The sequence below is a fragment of the Euprymna scolopes genome, chromosome 46, assembly GCF_053919585.1.
Source record: "Euprymna scolopes isolate OS-2025 chromosome 46, ASM5391958v1, whole genome shotgun sequence".
NCBI lineage: Eukaryota > Metazoa > Mollusca > Cephalopoda > Sepiida > Sepiolidae > Euprymna > Euprymna scolopes.
In genome coordinates, this window is record NC_136527.1 from 147,308,225 (window position 1) to 147,334,865 (window position 26,641).

A 26,641-nucleotide genomic window follows, 5' to 3' on the forward strand; every position below is an offset into this window, starting at 1 on the left:
TACACATACATATATATATATATATATGTGTGTGTGTACATATACACATACATGTATATATATATATATATATATATATATATATGTGTGTACATATACACATACATGTATATATATACATATATATATATATGTGTACATATACACATACATGTATATATATACATATATATATATATATATATATATATATATATATATATATATATATATATATATATATATATATATATATATAAAGATATATATGTGTGTACATATACACATATATGTATATATAAGTGTTTTGGGGAATAATTACAGTAATTCTTTAACAGAAGACTTAGCAGGATAATGCGAAACTCAAAAAATAGATTAAGAAGATAAGAAAAAATGACAAAATAAAAAATATACAAATTCATATAGATTTATTCGTTAATTACATTGTTTTTAAAAATTCACATTTTACTTTTATTTGATGTTTTGCTCTGCTTTTCAAACTTTTAGTAGAAAAACAGCAACACCTTCTTTATGGTTGGGATTTTAAGCCTTTACATTTCCTATTTTTAGCTGCTGAAACTGCTTGAACTAGAGACCTGTAGTATAAAGTCCTGTTATATCCGAATAGACGTAATTTCCTTTATTTCGTTACAGCTTGGTCTTCCAGAGATTATGTCCAATCAACTACAAAAAAGTGTACAACATATTAATTTTTTCTTATTAGGTAAGTTCCTTTAATTATAACTGGTATAATATTAATTTCTTTCAGAGACTACGTTGTTTTGAAATCATTTTTAGGTCCTGATATTTTGTTAAGTTTTCACATTCAGTTCTATTAAGACCAGTCATTTAGGGAAGGTGGGTTACCATATGTCTTTTCAAGTCGTATGCTCTCAAAAATGTTGACCCACACACTTGACCTTCATGTAATTTTTCGACAATGTGTATGAATATATAAGATTTTATGTGTGATTTCCCTGAAAATACATCTATGTGTGAACATATGTCTTAAAAAGTTTTATAGGAAAATGGTGTATCACACACTTGATATGAATAAATCCTCAAGGCTGGTTTTATTGAGAAGTTGGTCCTTTGTACCCAGTTTATTCCTGGTACATCTTTTTCATTCGTTTTCAAAGTACTCGCCATCGGTTATGTGTTGGTAGACTGCATCTGTAATTATTCTTGTAAGCCACTTGTACGTGGTTGAGAGGCAGCTGATGGGGTTCTATTCATTGGACAAGTGAGTCTCTTGGCTCTTGGGTATCAGTTATTTTGCAAACAGTTAGCTACTCTGGTGAACCTTCCCCGCTGCTGACAACACGAGTAAACGCCTGCACATAATGCTCATGAGATTTTTAAGCCAGAAATTTGGAATCTTGTCAATTCCTGAGCTTTTAAAGTTGCTAAATTTAGTGATTTTTCTTTGTACAGCATCTTTTGGGATTTTCAGTGGTGATATATCTGGTCTGCCCTTGACAGCCTATTTAATTGTATTTATCCACTCCTCTCTTGGTGTTGTTTGAGGTCCTCATACAGTGGCCTCCAGAATGACTCCACTTCTTTTTGTGTCAGTGGTGACTTTACTTTGATTTCTTCTTGAATTAAATTTCTGTACACCATCCTTGGGTTCTTGTCAAACAACCTATTCAATGACTTGGACTCAATTTTCTTTGATTTATTTTTAATTTGTGCAGCTAAAGCTTTTATTTCAGCTTGGTTTTCTCCTATCTTAGCTGCACTTGGTTATGAAGAGAATAGTCGGTTTTAAGTTTATCTTCGTTTTTAATTTTTTCCCCTAACAGAAAGGCAGATATGTGGGATGTTTTCTTTCGGAATTTTCTGTTGAAGCCTACTTTTCCAGACTGGTTCTTTTGTTTTGGCCTTAAATTTTCCATATCTTCTCTCTTTATGTTGGGGCAAATTAATGATGCAAAAGTTACATGGTTTATTTCAGTTAACGACACAAAAGTTACATGGTTTATTTCAGTTAACGACACAAAAGTTGCATGGTTTATTTCAGGTAATGACGCAAAAGTTGCATGGTTTATTTCAGTTAACAACACAAAAGTTGCATGGTTTATTTCAGTTAACGACACAAAAGTTGCATGGTTTATTTCAGGTAATGACACAAAAGTTGCATGGTTTATTTCAGTTAACGACACAAAAGTTGCATGGTTTATTTCAGTTAACGACACAAAAGTTGCATGGTTTATTTCAGTTAACAACACAAAAGTTGCATGGTTTATTTCAGGTAATGACGCAAAAGTTGCGACAATTTTTGTGAGAGCATCATTTACTTTTGTAACAAGAATTATTTTCACCAGTCTGGGCCGATCTCCAACAGCCAGGCATCGTGCAATTTCTATTCTGTTAGCAAGTTCTTCCTCCAGCTCCATCTGATCTGCATCCAGTGTCATATTTACTGGTAGGGCATTGCGGTGTTGTTTTTGCCTAGTTTTTAGTTGGGATATTTTCGGGGTTGAACCTTGGGGAGAGTTATTGTTGTTTATTGGGCATTGCCCTTGATAATACGTTTCCTCTGTCAGTGTTAAGTTGGATGAGACCATGTCGGGTAGTTGAGGCGAAGTGGGTTCCAGTGTAATTTCTATGGGGATAGGAATGGGGTTGCTTATTGGGCCATCTTCAATCATCAAGCGAATGTCTCTAATCATACTGGAAATCTGTAGAAAAAGCAATTAAACTTCTGTAAGTTTTTCTCTTGCGATGCCTTTTTTATTCGGGCAATGATACTTGAAGATTTTTTGCCATTCTTGGCATCTTTCTTTGAGTTTTGAGTGCTTAATTTTTGCATACTCCATCGCCCATATAAGCGTCCATTTATCCTTTCTGCCCTATTGAGTTTGCATACATTTAGTTGTATCCCTTTTGGCTAAAGTCCTTCTCTGCCTCAGCAAGAGCCTTTAGCTCTATTGCATTGCTTACCTCTTTGATAAGATATTTATCTGTGACATGATCGAGAGTTAGTTTTTGGTCGTTGTCTCTAATACCTTTAAGAAGATCTTATTTGGGCCTCAATATATTTCTTGAGTATGCAAAAAGTGAAGAATTATTTTCTTCTCCTAAACAGACCACTTGATAAGATTACAGTTCCTTTTTTTGGTGGTCCTTGTTTGGTTTTGCCGAATTCCAAGACTAGAGTTGGTCGGGTCTGGTGGAGTATCCAGCTTAGTGTTGTTACTTGTGATAACATCACTAGGAGAAGGTGCACCGTTGCTTTCCTCATATGACCCAGTGCAAAGCCATGCTGAGGGGATCTTTTTATTCTCGGCGACATCCTGCCAGTTCGTAGATTTAGAATTTTTCATTTTCATTTTTGTTTGAATGTTTGGTCAGGGTTTACTTCAAACTTGAAGCATCCTTATATCAGATTTTCCAACAAACCCCATGACAGAGAGACCAAAGATACCCAAGTATCTAGTAGTCCTCTCATTTTTTTTGTTTTATTTTACTTCAGTCGAAGTTCTCAGAAACAAGGAACCCACTACTTGGAACTAACACTTGAACTCTATATGAGATACATAGATATTCGAATGTTCCATTAAAGTTCTTTATCTCTCAAGCACTGAGTTAGTAAAGAAATTGAGAACATAATTTTCTTCTCCCCAATTAACCATTTTTATAAGTTGCATTATATCTTTCATTTTGGTCTCTTGGTCTTACTGGATTTCAGGACAAGAATTTATCTAGTCTGGTGGAGTATCCAGCTCCGTGCTATTACTTGAGGTAACATCACTTGGAGAAGGTGCACTATTCTTCATAAAAGCTAATATAGGTTAGCCATAGTGATGAGATCTTATTCGGGCAGCGAATATTGTGATTTTGAATATTTGGTCAGGGTTTACTTCTATGGAAAAGTATCCTCATGCCAGGTTGTTTTGACAAACACCTCCTTTTTTCTTCTAGGGGATGGGACATCCAACCAGATGTCTGACATTTACCCCTATTTTAGTGAGCCCAACCAAGAGATCTTTTCAGGATTCTAGCCGTCCCTTTCAGTGCAATCGTTTGTATTTCACTTGCACTTGGTTCACCGGGTATGCTTGCTATGTACTTTTTAAAGTTCTTTTTCATAAGCCCAGTTGCTCCTATGATGACTGGTATAATTGAAACGTCTTTTAATTTCCAATTTCGTTTCATATCATACATAAGTCCTTGATACTTTGTTATCTTTTCCCTCTCAACTCTGTTAAGCCCTGTCTCATTGGGTACACTGACCTCTATTACGGTCGCTTTTTTGTTTGCTCTGTCCCAAATCACTATATCTGGTTTAACAGCTGCGTTTTCAAGATATGTAGCAGTAGGGATTATGTAGTCATAGTGAATAGTGTAGTTGTCATTCCCAACTGTTCGTTCGGGTATATGTTTCCAGGAGTTTTTACTACACTGAATGTTGAGTTTCTTACATATCTTCCAGTGAAGGTATTTGCAAACTCCATTGTGGTGATTTGTATAATAACCGTCTCCAAGTAGGACTTTGCAACCAGAAATCAGGTGGCCCACACTCTCAACCTCAGTGCTACAGAACCTGCATTTATTATTGTTGCTTAGACCACACATCTTTTTGAAGGCATTTGTCATGAGGCCCTGGTCTTGTGCAGCCAATATCAACCTCTCTTGGTCGTAATGGAGGGATCCTCTTTTGAGCCAGTCCAGGGAACCATCCCTATCAATATATTCTTGGGATAGTTCAGTCGGTAGGTATTTTGCCCGTTTATGGTTGGTCCATTCTTCTGTTTTAACACTATGGAACTGGCTAGTGTATTTTTTCCGACTTTTCTGGGCTATGTCAGTGGCAGGCTTGTTTGGGTTCTCAGTATCATTTGTAAGGCAATCTTTTCCAAAATGAGTGGCAAGTTGTGTTATAGATGTTGTACTACTTGCTCGATTCTGATAATGGTCTTTAATTTTCATAAGCTTGTCTCAGAAAGACATAAATTGGCTTGATACAAAGACAAGGAAAATGCTAACCTTGTACTGAGTTATTTATCGAAACCAGTGCATGCCTCGTTTGTACCTACCCAGGCGAGAAGGAGGCATGGGACTCTCGGAAGTCAATCATCAACATAGAGCCACAATCGTCAGCATAGGTCAGTACATAATAAGTTCCTGTAACCCCAAGCTTATGAAAATTAAAGACCATTATCAGAATTTTGACAGTAAGTTTTAAGATATCAAGGGGCTCCCTCCTGGAGTTAACACTTGATTCTGTTATGATTTAAATTTATATTCGAGGGTTCTTTTAAGAATAGATACTGCTCTCTTTATGGCTGCTATTTGTACTTCTTGGTCTTCCAGTGATTGCTTCTAAGTATTTATGAAGATTCTTTTTTATTAATCCAGTCACTCCTATCACAACAACAGGTATAATGTTTATTTCTTTCAGAGACTATGTAGATCATTTTTTTAGGTCCTGATATTTAGTTATCTTTTCCCGTTCAGCTCTGTTAAGGCCGAAATCGTTTGGGACTGTGACATCGATAATGAGTGCAGTTCTTTCAGGCTTGTTCCATATTACTATATCTGGCTTGATGACCTTGTCTTTTATGTATCTGTCTGCCTGTATGTCTTTGTCGTAGAACACTGTCACTTTTCCGTTTGATGTTATCGGTGGTGGTTCATGTTCCCAGATGTTCAACGATCTGTCTAATTGCATCTCTCCACAGATCTTCCAGTGTAAGTATCTACATACTTAGTTGTGGTGGGCAGTGTAATGACCATCGGCTAGAAGGATCTTGCATCTGGATATTAGGTGACTTGGGCTTTCAACAGCCGAGTGACAAAATCTGCTTTTCATCCTTTGTTTCATTTTACTTCAGTTAAAGTTCTCAGAAATCAAAAAGGAATTAATGTTTTTGGCCAATGTTTCCATATTTGTTGTCCAAAGGGTTGAGCTTCGAAATGATAATAATCTTGTTGAGAACATAATGATTCTCTCCCCAATTAACCATTTTTATAAGTTGTAGTATATCTTTCATGTTGGTCTCATGGTCATACTGGATTCCAGGACAAGAATTTATCTAGTCTGTATGTCGTAACAAATTTGACTTACATGCAAAAGAAAAACCACATACTTGTGAAGTATGTGGTTTCTCTCTATTTGGAAGAGTTCATTTAAGTCGGCATCAGAACTGGCATACATCTCCGAGAGCCCCATACCTCCTTTCCCTCTGGGCAAATACATTCTAGACAGACATTGGTTTCTGTATATTACTTTATACATTGTCAGCATTTTACGTGTCTTAGTGTCTAGTCTATTTATGTCTTTTTGTGGCCAGTCGACAATACCAAAACTGTATGTTACCACTGGCATGGCTAGTTGGTTAATGGCAGTTATTTTGTTTCTGGCTGTGAGTTCTGTTTTGCATATCTTCTTGACTCGGCGTATGTACTCACTTCCAATTTTGTTTCTCATCTTGGCATGCTGGATGGTATCATTCTCTTCTATGCCAAGGTATTTGTATCCTTCCTGTCCTTCTAGGTCCTTGATGGTGGTATATTCATCAAGCTGTATATTTTCAGTTTCGATCTTCTTCCCAGATTTGATGGAGTACTTGGCACATTTGTCCAGTCCAAATTTCATGCCAATATCTCTGGAGAAGTTATGTATGACTTGCAAGAGTTCATTTAAGTCGGCATCAGAACTGGCATACAGCTTGAGGTCATCCATGAAGAGCAGGTGGTTAATTCGTTTGTTTGGGTCTTGTCGGCGGTCCTGGCTTAGATTGTAAGCACATTTGTTTTTGTTTAAAAGTTTGCTTAACGGATCTATTGCCAAGCAGAAGAGTAAAGGGGATAAACTATCTCCTTGGAAGAGTCCTCGCCTGATGTTTACGTCCGTGACCCTTATATTTCCTTTTGTGTGGCTTAATGTCATATTTGTTTGCCACATTTTCATTTGTGTAGCTATGGCCTGTTTGATTATCGGGTGTATCTTATATAGCTCTAGACAGCGTAGAAGCCACGTGTGTGGTACACTGTCATAAGCCTTCTGATAATCAATCCAAGCCATACTTAAATTTCGCTGTCTCTTCCTACAGTCTTCCAAGATAGTTTTATTTGTTAAGAGCTGGTCTTTGGTACCTAGACAGTCTCTCCTACAGCCTGCTTCGAAATGATAATAATCTTGTGAAAATCTGTTGCCTCTGTCAAAAGTTTTAGACAAACATAAAAACATACATATATTCATACATAAATTTAGACAGGTGAGATTTATATTACATACTAGCGAGGGGTACCCGGCATTGACCGGGTGTTTTTCGGGGTATGATAAAAAAACCCGAAAATGTGAAAAAAAAAAAACAGGTGCCTGTGAAAAAAAAACGAAGCCTTCACAATGTGCAGTTGGAAAATAGTAAAGTGTTAAAAAAAAACAGATGCGCGTTTTTGATTGACGTGACGGCGATAGGTATTCAGCAGTAAGCATTTTGTGTGGGACAGTTTTGAATGAGGTGAATAAATCGGTTTGTTTGTTTTAAAAAAAACCCTCCCTGTTTATTAGGAGGAGCGAAATGAAAGCTACAGTCTGATATGAGGAAGTCGACATTGAACAAACGTTACTAAGCTTTCTTAAGACAACTGGCTTTCAGCCCGTGATTAGAGTCGAGTTTCACTTTTTTTTATATCGAAAACCAAATGTAACGCGTGCTGATGCGGGAAATGTGGAATAATTAACGTTTGAAAGTCAATAAAATTAAATAGACAGGCGAGCTCCGTGGGTAACTCTGAGATATTACAATTTATAGATGATATAAAAAGTTTTAAGAAGTTGTGAACCGAGTAAGCGCTTCTCTGAAAGAAGCCTTTTGTGGACGTCGAGGAAAAGCGTACATACATACACATATACATTTTCGCTTTTATATATATAGATTATGTCAGCAGCATTTTCAAGGGAGGTGGTTGTAGGGATTCTATGGTTATAATGTATGATTCATTTATAGCAGTTTTTTTAAGCTAATGTCCTTCCAAAAAGCCTTGCAACTTGATACTAGATGGCTCACACTTTCCACTTCCATGGCAGATCATGTGTAAGACCATGAGTAAGATCATGTGTAAGATCATCCGGCAGATCATGTGTAAGATCACCCATGAAGAGTAGATGGTTCACTCTTTTGCTTGGCTCTCAACAGTGACCTTGACTCATCAGTGTGAGTAGATATGTGCTTTTAAACTCATTTTATAGATAAATTTGGAAGTTATGGTTGTTTACACATATTTTGTGGGAAAATGTTAAAACAAAAATTTAAAGTTCTTCTTCTGTGCTATGATTGATATCTTCCTAAGATTCCAGTTTCTCTCTTTTTTTTTTTTAAATTTTTTATTACATTTTCACCCCAAACATTGCCACTTTGGTGTAGGGGGCTACTATCAGGAGCAACAACTCTTCATATCATATATGAGATCTTGATACCAAGTGGTTCACATTTCCACTTCCATGGCATCCATGAAGTGTAGATGGTTGTTTAAACATATATTGAACTAATGGTTGTTCACATTTTCACTTCCATGGCACAAGATCATCAATAAGAAGTAGAAGGCTCTCAACAACAACGAACTCACTAGTGTGTTTTTCAACTCATTTTATGGCTAAATGATGAACTTGTGGTAGTTTAAACTATTTTTACATAGGCATCACCACTTATCAAGGCCAAGAGGTCACTCAAGGATAAAGGTTAAAGAGTATACAGTAGACAATTGGACAATATTGTACTCGTTAGTAATGGAAATTTGGTAAATTTTTTAACTTATATGGAACGGCTCATCAAAAACTTGTTTACGTTGGACTTGAAGACAACCATATTGTAGTCGGCTGGAAAGCAGGAAAACGGAAGACAATTCCATAGGCGTGCAGTTCTAAGAAAGAAGCTTTGTTCATGGAATCTACGTTTAGGTTTAGGCACAGATAAAGAGTGGGGAAAATTATTGATAGTGTTTGCTGTTAGATGAGTGTTTCTTGTGAAAGTTTGGCGAGGGGGGGGACCATAGATTGAAGCTCAGTCGAGCACTTGCCATGAAAATAATGATAAATCAGAGACAAACTCGCAACATCTCTTCTGTAAGAAAAAGGTTGCAGGGAAGAGAAAAGGACATCTCCTACAAGGCTACGAAGTCTATTTTGAACTCTATCAAGGCAGGATAAGTCCTTTCTGGCAGCTCTTGCCCAAATATGGCAACAGTACTTCATCCTTGGACGTACCTGGCTCTTATATAGATAGAGAATTGCATCAGCAGTGAGATATCTACTGAATCGATAGGAGGATCTGACCATTTTCCCAGCGGCCGTGGCAACGGATTTAATGTATGTGTTCCATTTCAGAGGAAAATGTTGAAACACAAATTTAGAGTTCTTTTTCATAAGGTAAGAGTTCAGGTTCTTCTTCTTAAGCCCTGTGGTAGCTATAATCACTGGAATGGCAAAAATCCTCCTAAAATTCCAGTTTCTCTTCATATCATACATGAGATCTTGATATTTGTTCTGTTTCTTATTACTATGTCAGGTTTTACAGCAGCATTTTCAAGGAAGGTGGCTGTAGGGATAACATGGTTGTAATGTATGGTATATAAGTCCTTTCCAACTTTTCTTTCCGGTTGATGTTCCCAGGATTTGTTGCTATATTGGATGTTTAATGTTTTACAGATAGTCCAGTGGATGTACTTACATACTCCATCATGTCTCGCTGTGTAGTAGCCATCTCCCAAAAGAATCTTGCAACTTGATACAAGATGACTCACACTTTCCAATTCCCTGGGGAAAAATCTGCATTTGTTGTGATTAGTGAGACCTGCCATCTTATTGAATGCATTGGTCATCGATCCCTGGTCTTGAGCAGTGGTGGAGGGCTCCCCTCTTGAGCCAGTTCAAGGAACCTTCTTTGTCCATGTATTCCTGGGAGAGTTCCCCCAGAAAATACTTTGCTCGCTAATGTTGGTCCTCAATCTGGAAAGATTGCCATTCTCTGTCTTATTGCAGGTGGTTGTAATATATGGTGCCTGCCTCATTTTCAACAGTTCTCTCAGGTTGATCACTTGCTGCTACATTGGATGTCTAGTCTTTTAAAGATGGTCCAGTGGAGGTACTTACACACACCATCATGTCTCAGGTTGCCATTCTCTAAGTTTTATTCCAGATGGTTGTAGGTATTACATAGTCATAATGTATGGTGTATGGCTCATTTCCAATAGTTCTTTCATGTTGATGTTCCCAGGACTTGCTGCTATATTGGAGTATTAGTTTTTTATAGACGGTTCATGTCTCACTATGTAGCAGCCGTCCCCCAAAATAACTTTTCCATTTGATACCAGGTGGCTCACACTTTCCATTTCTATGACAGAACCTGCATCTGTTGTCGTTACTAAGACCTGATATCTTGAAGATATTCATCATCAATCCCTGACCTTGAACAGCTATTATAAACCTCTTCTGATCGTGGGCCAGTCCTAGCAAATTTCTCTGTCTACGTATTCCTAGGAGAGTTCCTCCAGAAAATACTTTGCATGTTGATATTGGCCTCACTCATCAAGGTTCCTCTTTTGGAAAGTCTTGGTATATTTCTGCTAGCTCTTTCTTCTTATTTTCGTGACAGGTTTGTTTAGTGTTTTCATCAGTGTGTGTAGACCTATGCGCTGTTAAACTCATTTCATGGCTAAATGTTAATCCACATTTTTCACAAGAATAAGGAGTTTTGCCCGTGTGTTTGAACATATGGTATTTTAAACTTATTTTATGAGAAAATGTTGAACCACACACTTGACATGAATGAGGTTTTTCACCAGTGTGTGTTATCATATGGGTTTTTAAATTTGATTTTTGGGAAAATTCTGAACCACAAACTTCACAAGAAAATGGTTTTTCCCCAATGTGTTTCGACATATGCCTTTTTAAATGTGAATTATTGAGAAAAGCTAAACCACAAACGTCACACGAATAAGGCTTTTCACCAGTGTGTTTGAACATATGATATTGTAAACTTGTTTTGTGAGAAAATGATGACGAGCAAACTTCACACGAATAAGGTGTTTCGCCCGTGTGTTTGAACATGTGATATTTTAAACTTGTTTTGTGGGAAAAAATTTTATTGCACACGTTACATGAATGAGGCTTTTCACCAGTGTGTGTTAACATGTGACTTTTTACTTGCGCTTTCGTTGAATATTCAAGACCACACACTTCACATGAATAAGGCTTTTCACCAGAGTGTGTAAACATGTGACGTTTTAGGTGGGCTTTCTGGGAAAATGACGAACCACACACTTGACATGAATGTGGCTTTTCACCAGTGTGAATAAACATATGTTTTTTTAAAAGTGATTTCAGGGGAAAAGTTGAACCACACACATCACATGAATAGGGATTCTCGCCAGTGTGTTTGGTCATATGCCTTTTTAATATTGAATTATGTGAAAATGATAAGCCACATACATTACATGAATATGGTGTTTCGCCAGTGTGTTTGAACGTATGATATTTTAAACTTGTCTTTTGCGAAAAGATTTTGCCACAAACTTGACAGGAATAAGGCTTCTCACCAGTGTGTGTGAACATATGATTGTTTACTTGTGATTTCGATGTAAATCCTGAACCACAAAACTGACATGAATAAGGCTTTTCACCAGTGTGTGTAGACATATGACTTTCTACTTGTGCTTTCCTGAAAAATCCCGAACCACAAACTTGACATGAGTAAGGCTTTTCACCAGTATGAGTTACCATATGACGTTTTACATGTGCTTTCCTAGAAAATGCTAAACCACAAATTTCACAGGAATAAGGCTTTTCACCAGAGTGAGTAAACTGATGAGTTTTCAAATGTGCATTCTGGGAAAATGCTAAACCACAGACTTGACATGAATAAGGTTTTTCTCCAGTGTGTGTGAATATATGCCTTTCTAAATTTCTTTTTGTTGAAAATTCAGAACCACACACTTTACATGTATGTGGCTCTTTAGTGTGTGTTGGCAACTTTGTATCCATTGTTTTCATGGAGATTATATATGCAACTTTGTGGCAACGGGACATGCGTTGAAGCTTAATTGACAAATTGAGACATATTAGATTGAGGTACTAGTGGTAAAGGAACTAGTCTAAACGTTACAACAATACTCCCTACATGGGCGAATGGTTGCTTTGTAGATGTGTCGGATACTCTAACATGTGAGTAGTCTTCTAGAGAGGACGCATGGTCTTTGCAGCAGCCTTGGCAATGTCTTTAATATATATTAGGAATTTACTTTAAAACTTATGAAGAATCAATTTCTTAATTTCTTTTTGTTTGAATTTTGTATATGCCTCATTTTGTAAAATTTAAATCTATAGTATCTTTATATTGTATACATTTGTATTCATGTCCTGGTCAGCAAAGTACTGAGGTATATTTAGGAATTCAAAGAAGTGTTTCATATTGAATTAATTCATTCAGGTTTTTCTTTATAATTCATGATATACCAAGTAAAAGGAAGCCATTAGGTTCCACAGTTGAAACCTGAAAATAAAAATCACACATTATTATTCTTCAAAGTAATTCATAAGAGAAACTAAATAGTTGAATGGATCAACCTGAAAAATGAAGTAACATTTCATTACTTTTTGGGATATCTTGTTGCAAGGTAATCAATATAACTACAATAACTTTCCCTTTAATAGTGTTTACCCTTTTTACATCTTTTTCAAGAGTTGTATGCTTTTATGTTATATCGTCAACCATATATATATATATATATATATATATATATATATATATATATATATGTACATATATATATATACCCGTTCACATACACTTTTTCATGATAAAGCTAGAACCCAGAATTAGATGGAATCGAGCAATTGCATTGACAACGAACAATGCCAGATCCAAAGTGGGTTTCAATGTACTGAATCTCATCAGTAACATACTCCGACATAGGCGCGAACCCAGGTCATCACACATATGAAGTGTACAATACTGATGGCGCAATCTATTGGCTATGCCTCGATTTTAATTTTTATATTTTATTTAGTTCTACATTCTACTATGTGACAAGTCATGTGTCCTATATAACTAAGATAGTTACTGCTGGTATGCAGGCAGTCGACATCACATCTACAAACATTAACTAAAATTAGGTATTTATATATATCTACTTATAATCTCCTCTGAATGTCTAATATATATATATATATATATATATAGAGAGAGAGAGGGGGGGAGAAAGAGAGAGAGATAGCATTTGTAAATATCTTCTATTATATATAAGCTTATTTACGATAGCAAAAAGAGAATAACAAAAAGGAAACCTTTCAATAAAAACTGTTGAAATCAATTATATATATATATATATATATATATATATATATATATATATATATATATATATATATATATATATACATCATCAGGAATTCCAATGGTCTTAAATGGTAAAAAATCAGAAAGATAATGAATTCAGAAGAATTGGTTGAAAAGTGGAAAACCGTTAATTTTTTAGATGTAACATTAGATTTAAAGAATAAAAGGTATGCATCCTACAAAAAAGATAACACTGACCCCATATACGTAAATCCACACCCAAACCTTCCCAAATCCATAAAACACATCCCAAATTCTATCAGTAAAAGAATAAGCAATAATAATGTAAATATGTTTAACACTTACAAACTGTTCTATGGTAAAGTACTTAAAGACAGTCGTTACAAAAATACAAAACAAGAATATATCTAATATTCAAAATCCCAGAAATAAGAGAAGGAAAATTATATGGTTCATACCTCCTTTTAATTTAAATGTCAAAACTAACTTAGGAAAAACTTTCTTAACTTTCCACCTAATAATATTCTCAATAAAATGTCCAATAAACAGTAATATTAAGCTGCAGCTGCATTGATAATTTAGAAAAAATAATAAAGAAAAAAAGCACTACTACTGATATATATATGAAAAGATCAACCAAAATTCATAATTCACTATCAAATCCTAAATCAAATTGTCTGACATAGTTTTTCGACCTTCCTATACCCCTTCTCATTTATATTCATTTGTATACCTTCCCTTTTCTTTTTTCTTCTCTAACTGGTTACATGAACCCCTGCTTAAACTTTCTCTCTCAATCCCTTTAACCTCTATATCCCTGCCAACAAATTTTTGTAAGCCCCTCTTTTTATTAACAGAAAAATGTAAACTATTTGTTTTCAACTTCATATCATAAGATTTTTAAACCATGCTACATGTTAGAACTGGGAAATATGCCACATGTTAGGACTGGAAAATATTTCATCCACTAAAATTTAAAAAATGTTTTTCAACTTTTTTTAATTTTTAATTTCCAAATTTTTTTCTTACCTGACGAGATCAATAATGATCGAAACGGTCTGCACATCGTAAAGAAAATAAATTTGCTCTCCTTAATTAAGCACTAACAACGACCTTTGTTGGAATTCATATGAATTATAGCTTATATCTTTTGAATATTTCCAACCTGGATTATATATATATATATAAAATTATACAATAAATAAATATTATATAAAATTATTATCAACCTGAATTACATATATATATATATATATATATATATATATATATATATATATATATATAATTCAAAATTAAAAAAAACTTAGATTGCACCTCAACAAAACGTGGTCTATGTAAAATAAAATGTGCAGCATGCGATAAATCCTACATAGACGCCACAAAAAAACCTTACACCGATCCAACATCAAAATCGTGGAAAATAGACACCTGCATGTATCACAACATATACACACATGCAGTGGAGGCAGATTCGAGATAATGCCCATCTTCCAAACTGACAACTACTTCTACTTAATAACACAGGAAAAAAACTTCATAGCAAAGTTCAACCCCGCCTTAAACATCTCTCAATAATTATACACATAAATAGGCAAAACACAAAATACACTTGCACGCATGCATACTTGGGTAAATGTGCACCCTCACACACAAAACAAAAGAAGCACAATAAAGCACGCACACACTTTCACAGGTGTGCACATCCATATCCAGTATAATACCATTTCCCTAAACTAAACAAACAATTAGAAATTATATGTATGTATGTGTATGTGTATGTACACACATGTGCGTGTATATATATGTGTCTATGTGTATGTATCCGTGTATGTGTGTGATTGCGTATACGTGTTTGTGTATATATATCATCTGTTAATGTATACACATCTGTATATGTGTGTGTGTATATATATCTATGCATATATATCGGTGGGTAAATGTATTCGTGTGTGTATGTGTGTATATTGATGTATGTGTATGTGTGAGCTCCTGCATATGTCTCTCTATATATGCATGTGCGTGTATGTATGTGTGTGTGCCTGCATAGTATGCAGATGTATGTGAGTGTGTATGTGCATACATGCATGTATATATATGTGTGTGTACATGTATATGTATATATGTGCATGTGTGTATATATATCTTCTACCTATTCTCCATTTTGTGTGTGTGTGCATGTACTTATGTTTGAATGATTAAGTACATGTATGCATGCGTGTTTTGATTGGGGGAAAAAAAATTAACCAATATGCGTGTGATATGTTAGTGGGTGGATGTGTGTGAGTACGTGTGTGAGTGTGTAGGTGGGTATGTATATATGTATGCTCCTACATATATTTCTATGTATGTGCATGTGTATATGTGTATATGCCTGCGTGTGCATGTGTATATGTACATGTATGTATATGTGTGTGTGATTGTGTGTGAGTGTGTGCTATACATGGGGAAAGAAAGTCATAAAAAACCACAAAAACCTTCACCAAATGGACCAAAAGTGTGTGTGTATGTGTATGAGTGTGTGTGTGTGTGTGTGTGTGAAGAAAGTTTAAGAAGTCGGCTGATGTATTTGTGCTGACTCTTTCCAACCTCTTATGGTTGATCTAGCGCAATGAAACCACTTGTACATCCTTTAAATATGTATATTGTCGTAATAAATATTGTATCTTCAGCTATCACATCCACGACTAAGCACTTTATTGGATTTTTTTCATCGCCTCTTGACACACACACACATATATATATATATATATATATATAATATAAAACTGAATGTCTGTGTGTGTGTGTGTGTGTGTGTGTGTGTGTGTGTCTGGTCACGAATAGGCTCCTATATGGGTGACTATTTTAAAAAAATGATTACATATAATGATAGGAATGGGTATGTTTGATCTGGTAGAACGGTGGTTCATTAAAATTGTGGGCTCTGCGTTCGCACCTGGTCCACAAAGTATGAAAATAAAAAATTTAAAAATTAAAAAAAAACGCTTACAAGTGTTTTTGATATAGATGTACATAATAATACTTTGATAAGTATGTTTTAACTTAAATAGGGATGGTATAATAAAATTGTGGGGTCTGTGTTAGTAACTAGTCTCCATAGAATGGAAATAGGCACAAACTTTAATAAAGACTTTTCATATCTATCTGCGTAAGTATACTTTGATAATTATGTTTTAGTTTGAAGAAATATGGTATAATAAAATTATGGGTGTTCGTTCGTGCCTGACCTCCATAGAATGGAAATATGTCACAAAGTTTAACAAGGTTTTTTAATATAGATCCACAGAATATTGTGATAAGTGTTTCAGTGTGAACAGGTATGGTACAATAAATTATGGGGTTTATCTATTTTATTTTTACTTTCATCATATTTTGCTTTGGTTTTGATACCCCCAAATTCGAAGCTATCTCTTTACAAGCCTTCCTTTTCATAAACTATCATACTTTTTTATTTCCATACTTTGTGGACCAGGCGCGAATGCAGACCCCACAATTTTAATGAACCATCGTTCTGCCAGATCAAACATACCCATCCCTGTGTCTTGATACATCTTCTATCATTATATGTGATCAGTTTTCTAGAATAGTTAACCATATAGGAGCCTGTTCATGACTAGACACACACACATACAGACGTTCAGGTTTATATTATAGATTAGAGGAAATATATCTTTTTTAAACAAAAAATACATTTACTAAAGGTATGGTTTTTAGTAGGAAAAAATGCATGAACTTATTTTTGCTTTTCTTATGAAATTTTGATTATAAATATATGGCTTATTCCTCCCAAACACCACCCAACCACCCAAAGAGAACCCACTCTGATGTCTCTGACATCAGTAGCTCTGAGGAAGAGACGATAAAACCGAGGAACTCAACATTCGTAGTAATAGAATCAATGGAGGAAACTCCTTTGAGCAAACTATCACCGTTTAAAATTGAAAGAAATTTTAAAACTTTAAAACCAAAGTCTATTAAAAAACAATTTAATGGCAGCCTACTAATAGAAACCCATAACGAAGAACAAACTAAAGAAATATTGAAACTAAAATTATTTGTAAACATCAAAGTCAAATGCTACAGACATCCAACCCCAAATATCTGCAAAGGAGTTGTGAAAAGCCACGAACTTGCACTTTGTCCCTCGGAGGAAATCAAGACAAACTTACAGAAACAGAATGTGTTAGATGTTCGTAGAGTCCAAATAAAAAAGAAACAGGGAGAAAATCGATACCAACACATATATACTAACTTCTGATTCCCTCACCATACCCAAAGAAGTGAAAGTTGGATATATGAAAATAAATGTAGAAATTTATATTCCAAACCCCCTCCAATGCTTCAAGTGCCAGAAGTTTGGACACCATCAAGATCGGTGCACACGATTACCAGTGTGTGGAAGATGTGGAGAAAGCGGCCCATACATTGACTGCAGAAGATTTCAAGTGTGCCAACTGCCTAGGAAATCATGGCGCTGGCTCTAGATACTGTGAAATATGGAAAAGAGAAAAAGAAGTGACCAAACTAAAACATACAAAGAATATATCCTACCCAGAGGCCAGGAAAATCATTGAAACTAAAACATATGCAGATGCAACTAAAAAAACTACTCCAATCAACAATCAAAATGGTCATATACATGTAACGGATACAACTGACAAGAAAATTGATGTCTTAAGCAAACTAATAAAGGAAATGAAAGAACTATTAGAAGAAATGAGGAAAATGAATAGTGCAATGTTTGCTACCAATCCAAGGATAATATTAAGTAAAGACACTACTGAACCACAAAAAGAAACAAAACCACAAACCATTTCTACAAAAACAACCGAACAACCATCAAACACATTACAAGCCAGAAAAGAATCAAAAATCCCCCCAGACAAAAAAAAACAAACAAACAAAAACAGGAAAAGAAACAATTATAACAATTAAAAAATGTATTTAAATTTTATAGGAGCATTATAAAAAAGCCCCTAAAATCCTTACTAATAAATTCGATACAACTCGAAGAAAAATTAATTTCTCAAACTACCAATATTATCACCAAATTAAGCCATTGTTTATTTAATATTTTCAAACAAAAAATTATAATTACAAAAAATATTTCTACATTTTTTAAATTACATGTTTCCCATGATTCTTAGAGGTAAGATTCTATTATATTCCCTGCGCTTGAATGAATGTGAAACTTTCAGCATAATATAATTTGTATATAATGTTGAAAAATAAATATTTGTTGTTTTTTTATTATTTAAAAGCAGGAACATAAAAAAAATAATTAAGTCAAAAAAATGGAAAAATGATACAAACATTTGCGATGGAAATGTATGGGTGCACAGCTAGGGAAAAAAAAGAAAACCAGCACTCCTACCTTCTTTTACCTACCTGATGTCATTTTTAGACAGCCTCTCCACTGTCTGACATTTGAGCTTCTGTATAATACATGTTTACAAAACTTCTGTTTGTTGTGATTCTGCAAAGGGCTTTGGGGGGCTAATTAAGCTATTTTTGTACAAACAAAATGTGTTTTTATTTAATTCAATATCTTAGTAATATCTAATATTTATCTGGGTTTATATTACTGTACACATAGATTCGAAAAAGTTGTCAAAAAACAAATATATAACAAATAAATGTTATCAAAGGCAAGATAAGTTACTTTTCTACCTAACTGGATATATTTTTCATGTTTTTATTCAATGTAACATGTTTATTCAGCTCGAAAAGCATACAGTGTTTACCGATGTATTGGAAAATTCAAGATGGCGCCCGACTTTCTCTTTAACACGGTAAGTTCAGGAAAAGATGTTATAAATAATAAACTAGAAAAAATACTGTTAGAAACTCGCTCAATATAAGTTACCGTGACATAAGTTGATATATATTCGGTGTTTTTTCAATAGTATTTTGTCTAGTTTATTATTTATAAGACCTTTTCCCAAACTTACCATGTTAAAGAGAGTGTCGGGCGCCATTTTGAATTTTCAATACAAAAAATGTATCCTGTTTGGTAGAAAAGTAACTTATCTTGCCTTTGATAATGTTTATTTGTTATATATTTTTTTTTGACAACTTTTTCGAATCTATGTGTACAGTAATACAAATCCATTTATCTTTCAAGGATTTTTACAATGAATTTATTTAGCTTCAAAATTTAGCTAAAATTATCAACCGTGAAAACATTTTCTCATAACTTTTTTTTCTTTTGCGAATCTTTTGAATACAAATACGTAAAATGTAAAGCTACAAAAGAATCTATTTCTTATGTATTTTTGGCCAATTTTCTATGATTTAACATTAAAATTAAGATACAATTGAAACATTGCAAAAACTGAAATTTCTCATGTGTGCGGACATGTCAGAGGGTTCTTATTAAGCTGTTTAACTACATTTCCTTTAGAATACTATTTAAATTTTATTTCATTTTTTGCAATCTTTCAATTTTATCTTAATTGTATTCTAAAGTAAATGTAGTAAAGAAACAAAACAAGAATACTCTTTAATAGGCCAAATCTGACAGGTCCGCATACATGAGAAATTTCAATTTTTGCAATGTTACTATTTTGACTTAATTTTAATGTTAAATCATAGAAAATTAGCCTTTCGCATAGAAAAGTATCCTTTCACAGCAAAATTGGCCCTACATCCATTGTCTTAATTCAGATGCTGTAGATCTAAAAAAATAAAAAAGGGGTAATATAACCATCCGATTGTCTAGCCCAGGTAAGAGCTAAAACGGTGTGTTGGGAAGTGGGGGTACTAAACCCTGACCCCCAAGTCCTTCAATCACTGGGATCCTGTCCTGAGAATTTACAAAAATAATACAAACAAAAGTACAGTTAGTGATAAAAAAAAATAATTTACCTTGGATTTTGAATCAAGTGGATCTGGTATTCCTTTGTTAAAAGCAAATTGTTCATCATCTTCATCTGTGTCTAAAAATAAAAAAATATTTTTTGTTTACTGAAGTAACAAGGAATCGCTTTTATTAAAATCCCAATTTAGGATAATGAATTTCATCTTCATGATATATATATATATATATATATATATATATATATATATATATATATATATATACATATATATATATATATTTTTTTTTTTTTCATTATTATATGGCAACTCCATCGTCACCCCAACAAAAATTTCGAAAATAAAAGAACGAATAAAAACATAAAGATGTAACCCCCACCCCTCAAAAAACTATGTCTTTCCACCGTTTTTGCCTGTACCTATAAAATGTTGTTGCCAAATATTATTAATTTATTTATCGAAAAAAAAAGAAACATCTTCCTGAAATTGGTATGGGAAGACTGATAGTTGATGTAGGAGGCTACTATCAGGGACATAAGCTACAGGGGTACTATGTGGGGAGTTGGGCAGCAAGATGTCGGTTCACGTTACACTTGACCTTCTGCATGTCAGTACAGTTGGGGAAGCAGGAACCCGGAAGGGAATTCCAAAGTCTAGCGGTTCTGGGGAAGAAACTACTGGAGTAGAAGGCTCTCTTACATCTAGGGATCTCAATTGTAAAGGGGTGGGATTTTGCTGCTTGTTAGGGGTATTTAAGTCGAGGGGGTATAAGTGCTTGCAGTTTGTCAGAGCATTCACTGTTAAAGTACTTGTAGAACAGGCAGAGGGATGCAACATTTCATCGATAGGACAGAGGCTGAAGCTTAGATGCCAGTTCAGGCCCTATCAGGTTGATGACTCTCTTCTGAGCCTTGATACTGTATGATCAGATTTTCCTGAGAAGACCTTCATGCCATACCCTGTCAAAAGCCTTAGATATATCAGGCAGGAAAGCAAGATTCATTAAGGCATTTGTTGTAAAGTTTGGAGAGAACTAGAGCAGATTTTTATTAGCACAGACGGGATGAGATCAGGTCCACATGCTTTTGAAGTAACAAGATTTTTTATGGTAGAATGCACCTGAGAATGGCTGATTTGCAGATCGTTTAGTGTGGCATCTGTCCGCAAAGGAAAGTCAAGGAAGGGGTGATTAGCAGGGTCCAGTGTGGAGTTGTAGGCAAACCGACTGGCAAGCATGTTAGCCTTCTTGGTTGCGGAGCAAACAAGCTCCTGATTGTTAGATAGTGGGGGAATTGTTGATTGCCCATTATTTACTACACTGTTGTAGATTTTCCAGAAGTCACGGGTTCGTAATTTCTGTGCTTCGGTGCATTTTTAGCTGCGTTTTTAGCTGCCACTATTTATTTCTTACGGTTATTTCTGGCTTCTATATACTTTTGTCTGTTTGAACTGGACTTATGTCGGTTAAATCTCTGGTATGCATGCTGCCTTTGCGCAATAGCAGCTGCACAAATAGAAGTAAACCATTGGGGAGACTGGGGCGGGCTTGCTATAAAATTTCTGCGTGGGAACATGTTCTTCAATTGCCATTTTGAACCATTCAGTGGTCTCTTTTGTGCACTGTTTAGCAGGAATTAAAAAGATATTCCACCATGGGGCATCTCTGATGAGATCCCTGATGGCTTCCCAGTCAGCCTTTTTATAATATCTCATTGTTTTGAGCAATGGCTCTTCTGCTGTGGCTCTTGAGTTTAGGGCGATTTCAACTATTATCACTACATCATCAGCATTCCCAAGTGGGCTGTGGGCATTCATAACACAATCATCGGGAACTGTGGTCAGAAACAGATCTAAAAGTGATGCGTGTTGTTCTTGCTGATCAGGGAAATGGTTTGTAAACGTAATCATTTGTGATAGGGAGTGAGATATAGAGAAGCTATGTGTTGTGCTACCAGCTGCATCTGTGTAAGTAGAAAATCCAAGCCAGTTGTTGTGGTTTGGAAACGTAATCATTTGTGATAGGGAGTGGGATATAGAGAAGCTATGTGTTGTGCTACCAGATGTGTCTGTGTAAGTAGAAAATCCAAGCCAGTTGTTGTGGTTTGGAAACGTAATCATTTGTGAAAATCCAAGCTAGTTTCTGTGGTGGACATTAAAGTCTCCAAATACATGTACTTGTATGCTAGTGTTGAGGGAAACTGCTGTATCTATGCTGTCAGAGACTTTGTTTATTAGGGCACAGTCCTAGGTCGAGGGAGAGCGGTAGAGAAAATAAAAGTAACTAATGTCATGTTGCATGTTAAGTCTAAAGCACTTAAAGGCTTGATTGTCCGTTTCTAGGTTTGTTTCTCTAGTCAAGGGGAGGATGTTTCGAATATAGACTCCAAGCCCATGCATATGTCTGTCAGAGTCCTTATGGCAGAGTGGGAGATATCCGGGCATGTTAAAGTAGTTAGAGGTGATGGAGGAGTGTAGGTTAGTCTCACTTAGTGCTAAGATATCTGGGGGTGTTTGTTAGGAGAAATGCTTCAACATCATTTAAATTAGTTCTAAGCCCACGAATGCTCATAAATGCAAGCCTCAAGGGAGGAGGCAATTTGGTTTTGTTTGAGGTTTGTCCTGGTTTAAGCGTAATTTTAAAGTGTACTGTCATTATTTTTAAGAGTTTCAGTGTAGGTAAGAGGTGCTAAACAAGTGGTTATGCAGAATACCAGGCATGCAACACAAATAGACCACCGGAGATAAGTAATATTTTGTTTTTACATCGTTTTCTCATTTTGCCTTCCAATCGTCAATTATTTTCAACTTTTTATGAAAACTTTCTAGCAGCATGTTATACACTAACGACGAACTGATACAATTTCGCTTTGTTTTAAAATCAAAATAAATCATTTGTTGTTTTACAATTTTCAATCTATTACAAGCAAAACATTTGGGAAAACATGCATACATGCAAATTACATGGGGGTTTATGTAATAATTTGAAAATTTTAAAAAAACAAAAACGAAACAATTCTCTAATTAAATATTTATAAATTTTCAAAGAATCCGAATCAGGAATTGTATCGGAATCAAAAATTTAGAACAGAATTGGTAATTCTATCAGAATCGGGAAAAATTTTGGAATTGTCTCACCACTAATTAATATGTAATTTTAAAGAACCATACAAAATATATTAATATATAATTTTAAAGAATCATACAAAATATATTAATATGTAATTTTAAAGAACCATACAAAATATATTAATATGTAATTTTAAAGAATCATACAAAATATATTAATATGTAATTTTAAAGAACCATACAAAATATATTAATATGTAATTTTAAAGAATCATACAAAATATATTAATATGTAATTTTAAAGAATCATACAAAATATATTAATATGTAATTTTAAAGAATCATACAAAATATATTAATATGTAATTTTAAAGAACCATACAAAATATATTAATATGTAATTTTAAAGAATCATACAAAATATATTAATATGTAATTTTAAAGAACCATACAAAATATATTAATATGTAATTTTAAAGAATCATACAAAATATATTAATATGTAATTTTAAAGAATCATAAAAATATATTAATATGTAATTTTAAAGAACCATACAAAATATATTAATATGTAATTTTAAAGAATCATACAAAATATATTAATATGTAATTTTAAAGAATCATACAAAATATATTAATATGTAATTTTAAAGAATCATACAAAATATATAATTATGTAATTTTAAAGAATCATACAAAATATATTAATATGTAATTTTAAAGAATCATACAAAATATATTAATATGTAATTTTAAAGAATTATACAAAATATATAATTATGTAATTTTAAAGAATCATACAAAATATATAATTATGTAATTTTAAAGAATCATACAAAATATATAATTATGTAATTTTAAAGAACCATACAAAATATATTAATATGTAATTTTAAAGAACCATACAAAATATATTAATATGTAATTTTAAAGAATCATACAAAATATATTAATATGTAATTTTAAAGAATCATACAAAATATATTAATATGTAATTTTAAAGAATCATACAAAATATATTAATATGGAATTTTAAAGAATCATACAAAATATATTAATATGTAATTTTAAAGAATCATACAAAATATATTATTATGTAATTTTAAAGAACCATACAAAATATATTAATACGTAATTTAAAGAACCATACAAAATATATTAATATGTAATTTTAAAGAATCATACAAAATATATTAATATGTAATTTTAAAGAATCATACAAAATATATTATTATGTAATTTTAAAGAATCATACAAAATATATTAATATGTAATTTTAAAGAACCATACAAAATATATTAATATGTAATTTTAAAGAATCATACAAAATATATTAATATGTAATTTTAAAGAATCATAAAAATATATTAATATGTAATTTTAAAGAACCATACAAAATATATTAATATGTAATTTTAAAGAATCATACAAAATATATTAATATGTAATTTTAAAGAATCATACAAAATATATTATTATGTAATTTTAAAGAATCATACAAAATATATTAATATGTAATTTTAAAGAACCATACAAAATATATTAATATGTAATTTTAAAGAATCACAGCCGAACGGCGATCAAATGTGACGTCAGCATTCTGACATCATTTTTAATAAAGAAAAAGAAATACATTCACTAGAATTATTATCGCCCGGGTAATTAAAATAACAATTAAAAAAAAAAAGAGTAACTTTAAAAACAATTTAAAAGTTTGTTTTTTTTTTGGTTTTTTTTTTGTTTGTTTTTTTTTTTTGTTATTTCATTAGATTTCGAAATGTATTCGATGTTCGGTTATCTTTCAGATGCAAGGTTCATTGTTTACTTGCGGTTTTAACGATGTAAGATTCCGTTGTACGGAAGACCAAATCGGCCAAAATGTCTATCATGTTTTTATTGGCGCTTTTCTTCGTATTTTTAATAACATTTTTTTGCACCATTTACAAGTTCTTTTTACAAATAATTTTTTTAATACTGTAATAGTAAAATAAAGATACATTTATTAATTATACGGAAAAAGTATCTCGTAATGTTTTCACACGAGATTTTTTTCCTGTTGATTTCTCTTTTTTTTTTTTTTTAATATTAAAATTGATTTAAAGTGATTTTCAAGCCTTTAACATGACGGAGTTTATAATGAAAACCAAATTACCGTTAAAATTAAAATAATCTTTATTAGAAATTTGTAACAAAATAACAAAATTATAAAACTATTAGATTAAAATTGAGAACTTTTAATTAAACAACGTCAACATTTTATAATGAGTTTTTTCATGAATTTTCATGAATTTTAATAATAAAAAAGTGAACTTTTTTTACTTAAACTTCATAAAAAAAACGTATCCAATATAGAATTTTACTAAAATAATTTTACTATTACAGTATTAAAAAAATTATTTGTAAAAAAAAACTTGTAAATGGTGCGAAAAAATGTTATTAAAAAATACGAAGAAAAGCGCCAATAAAAACATCGTAGACGTATATTATCATTTAAACAGTATATCAATTTAAATATTTAAATTCAGTAAATAAATTTAAATATTTAAATTATGGCCGATTCGGTCTTCCGTACAACGGAATCTTACATCGTTACAATCGCAAGTAAACAAGGAACCTTGCATCTGAAAGATAACCCGATGTTCATTTCTATATTAAATTAAATTTCTGACTATTTTGATGCATTTTGCACGCGCCCCTGTTAAAACAAAAAATGCTCCGCCTCCTTACAAAAGCAAATTAAGACTTACTTTTTGTGTAACAAACTGCTTTCAAGTGGGTTATCTGATTTAAAGAAAGACATTTGCTTTTTAACTAAAACTAACCAATAAACGTCAACATTCAAAATGGCGACCGGAACTGCAAGTTCGCAGAAAATTTTAAATTAAGAAATTTAGATAAACAATTTTCAATACTTTTATGAATATTATTATTAGTTTTATTTTTATTGAAATATTTTAATAATAAAAAGTCGATAGTCTTGCAGTTAAGTCCCAGCAAAGTTCGACAACTCTCGAAGGCTCACATGAGTATTTTACACCGTCAAATCACGAATTATTACGAATTATTAGTTTTAAAATAAAAAAAATATTAAAGTTTTAAAAAATATGTAATTAATATAAAAAATATTTCACTTGAAGGCACTTGATTAAATAAAGTAAACGAACAAAATATACATTTTTATATATTTATAATTTAACAGAAAAATGAAACAATTTTTAGAAAGTATCAACTGTCATTGTCTTAACAGAAAAACGAACAAAATAAAATCTGAAGTAATGAACCACGTAACAAAATATAAATTTATACAAAATAAAATCTGAAGTAATGAACCACGTAACAAAATATAAATTTATACAAAATAAAATCTGAAGTAATGAACCACGTAACAAAATATAAATTTATACAAAATAAAATCTGAAGTAATGAACCACGTAACAAAATATAAATTTATACAAAATAAAATCTGA

General features: G+C 32.9%; 1 protein-coding gene across 2 annotated transcripts; it reads right to left on the reverse strand.

The window, feature by feature from the left end:
- Positions 1–397: 397 nt before the first annotated feature.
- LOC145271156 (uncharacterized) lies at positions 398–26,018 on the reverse strand. 2 transcript variants are annotated; one of them, XR_013865715.1, is made up of 3 exons: positions 25,922–26,018; positions 20,157–20,227; positions 398–663 (listed from the first exon to the last, which is right to left on the reverse strand). XR_013865715.1 is itself a non-coding variant. In XM_080126692.1 (3 exons), the coding sequence occupies exon 3, from the start codon at positions 12,014–12,016 to the stop codon at positions 10,517–10,519; it is 1,500 nt and encodes a 499-aa protein (XP_079982818.1). In that variant the 5' UTR covers positions 12,017–12,479; positions 20,157–20,227; positions 25,922–26,018; the 3' UTR covers positions 2,801–10,516. The 2 variants fall into 2 exon arrangements, 1 of the variants encoding a protein (XP_079982818.1); XM_080126692.1 differs by lacking the exon at positions 398–663 and adding an exon at positions 2,801–12,479.
- Between the last annotated feature and the right edge of the window lie 623 nt (positions 26,019–26,641).

Coding starts and splice junctions, on each gene's coding strand:
- LOC145271156 (XM_080126692.1), bottom strand. CDS start 12,016: ATGTCCCGTTGCCACAAAGTTGCATATATAATCTCCATGAAAACAATG.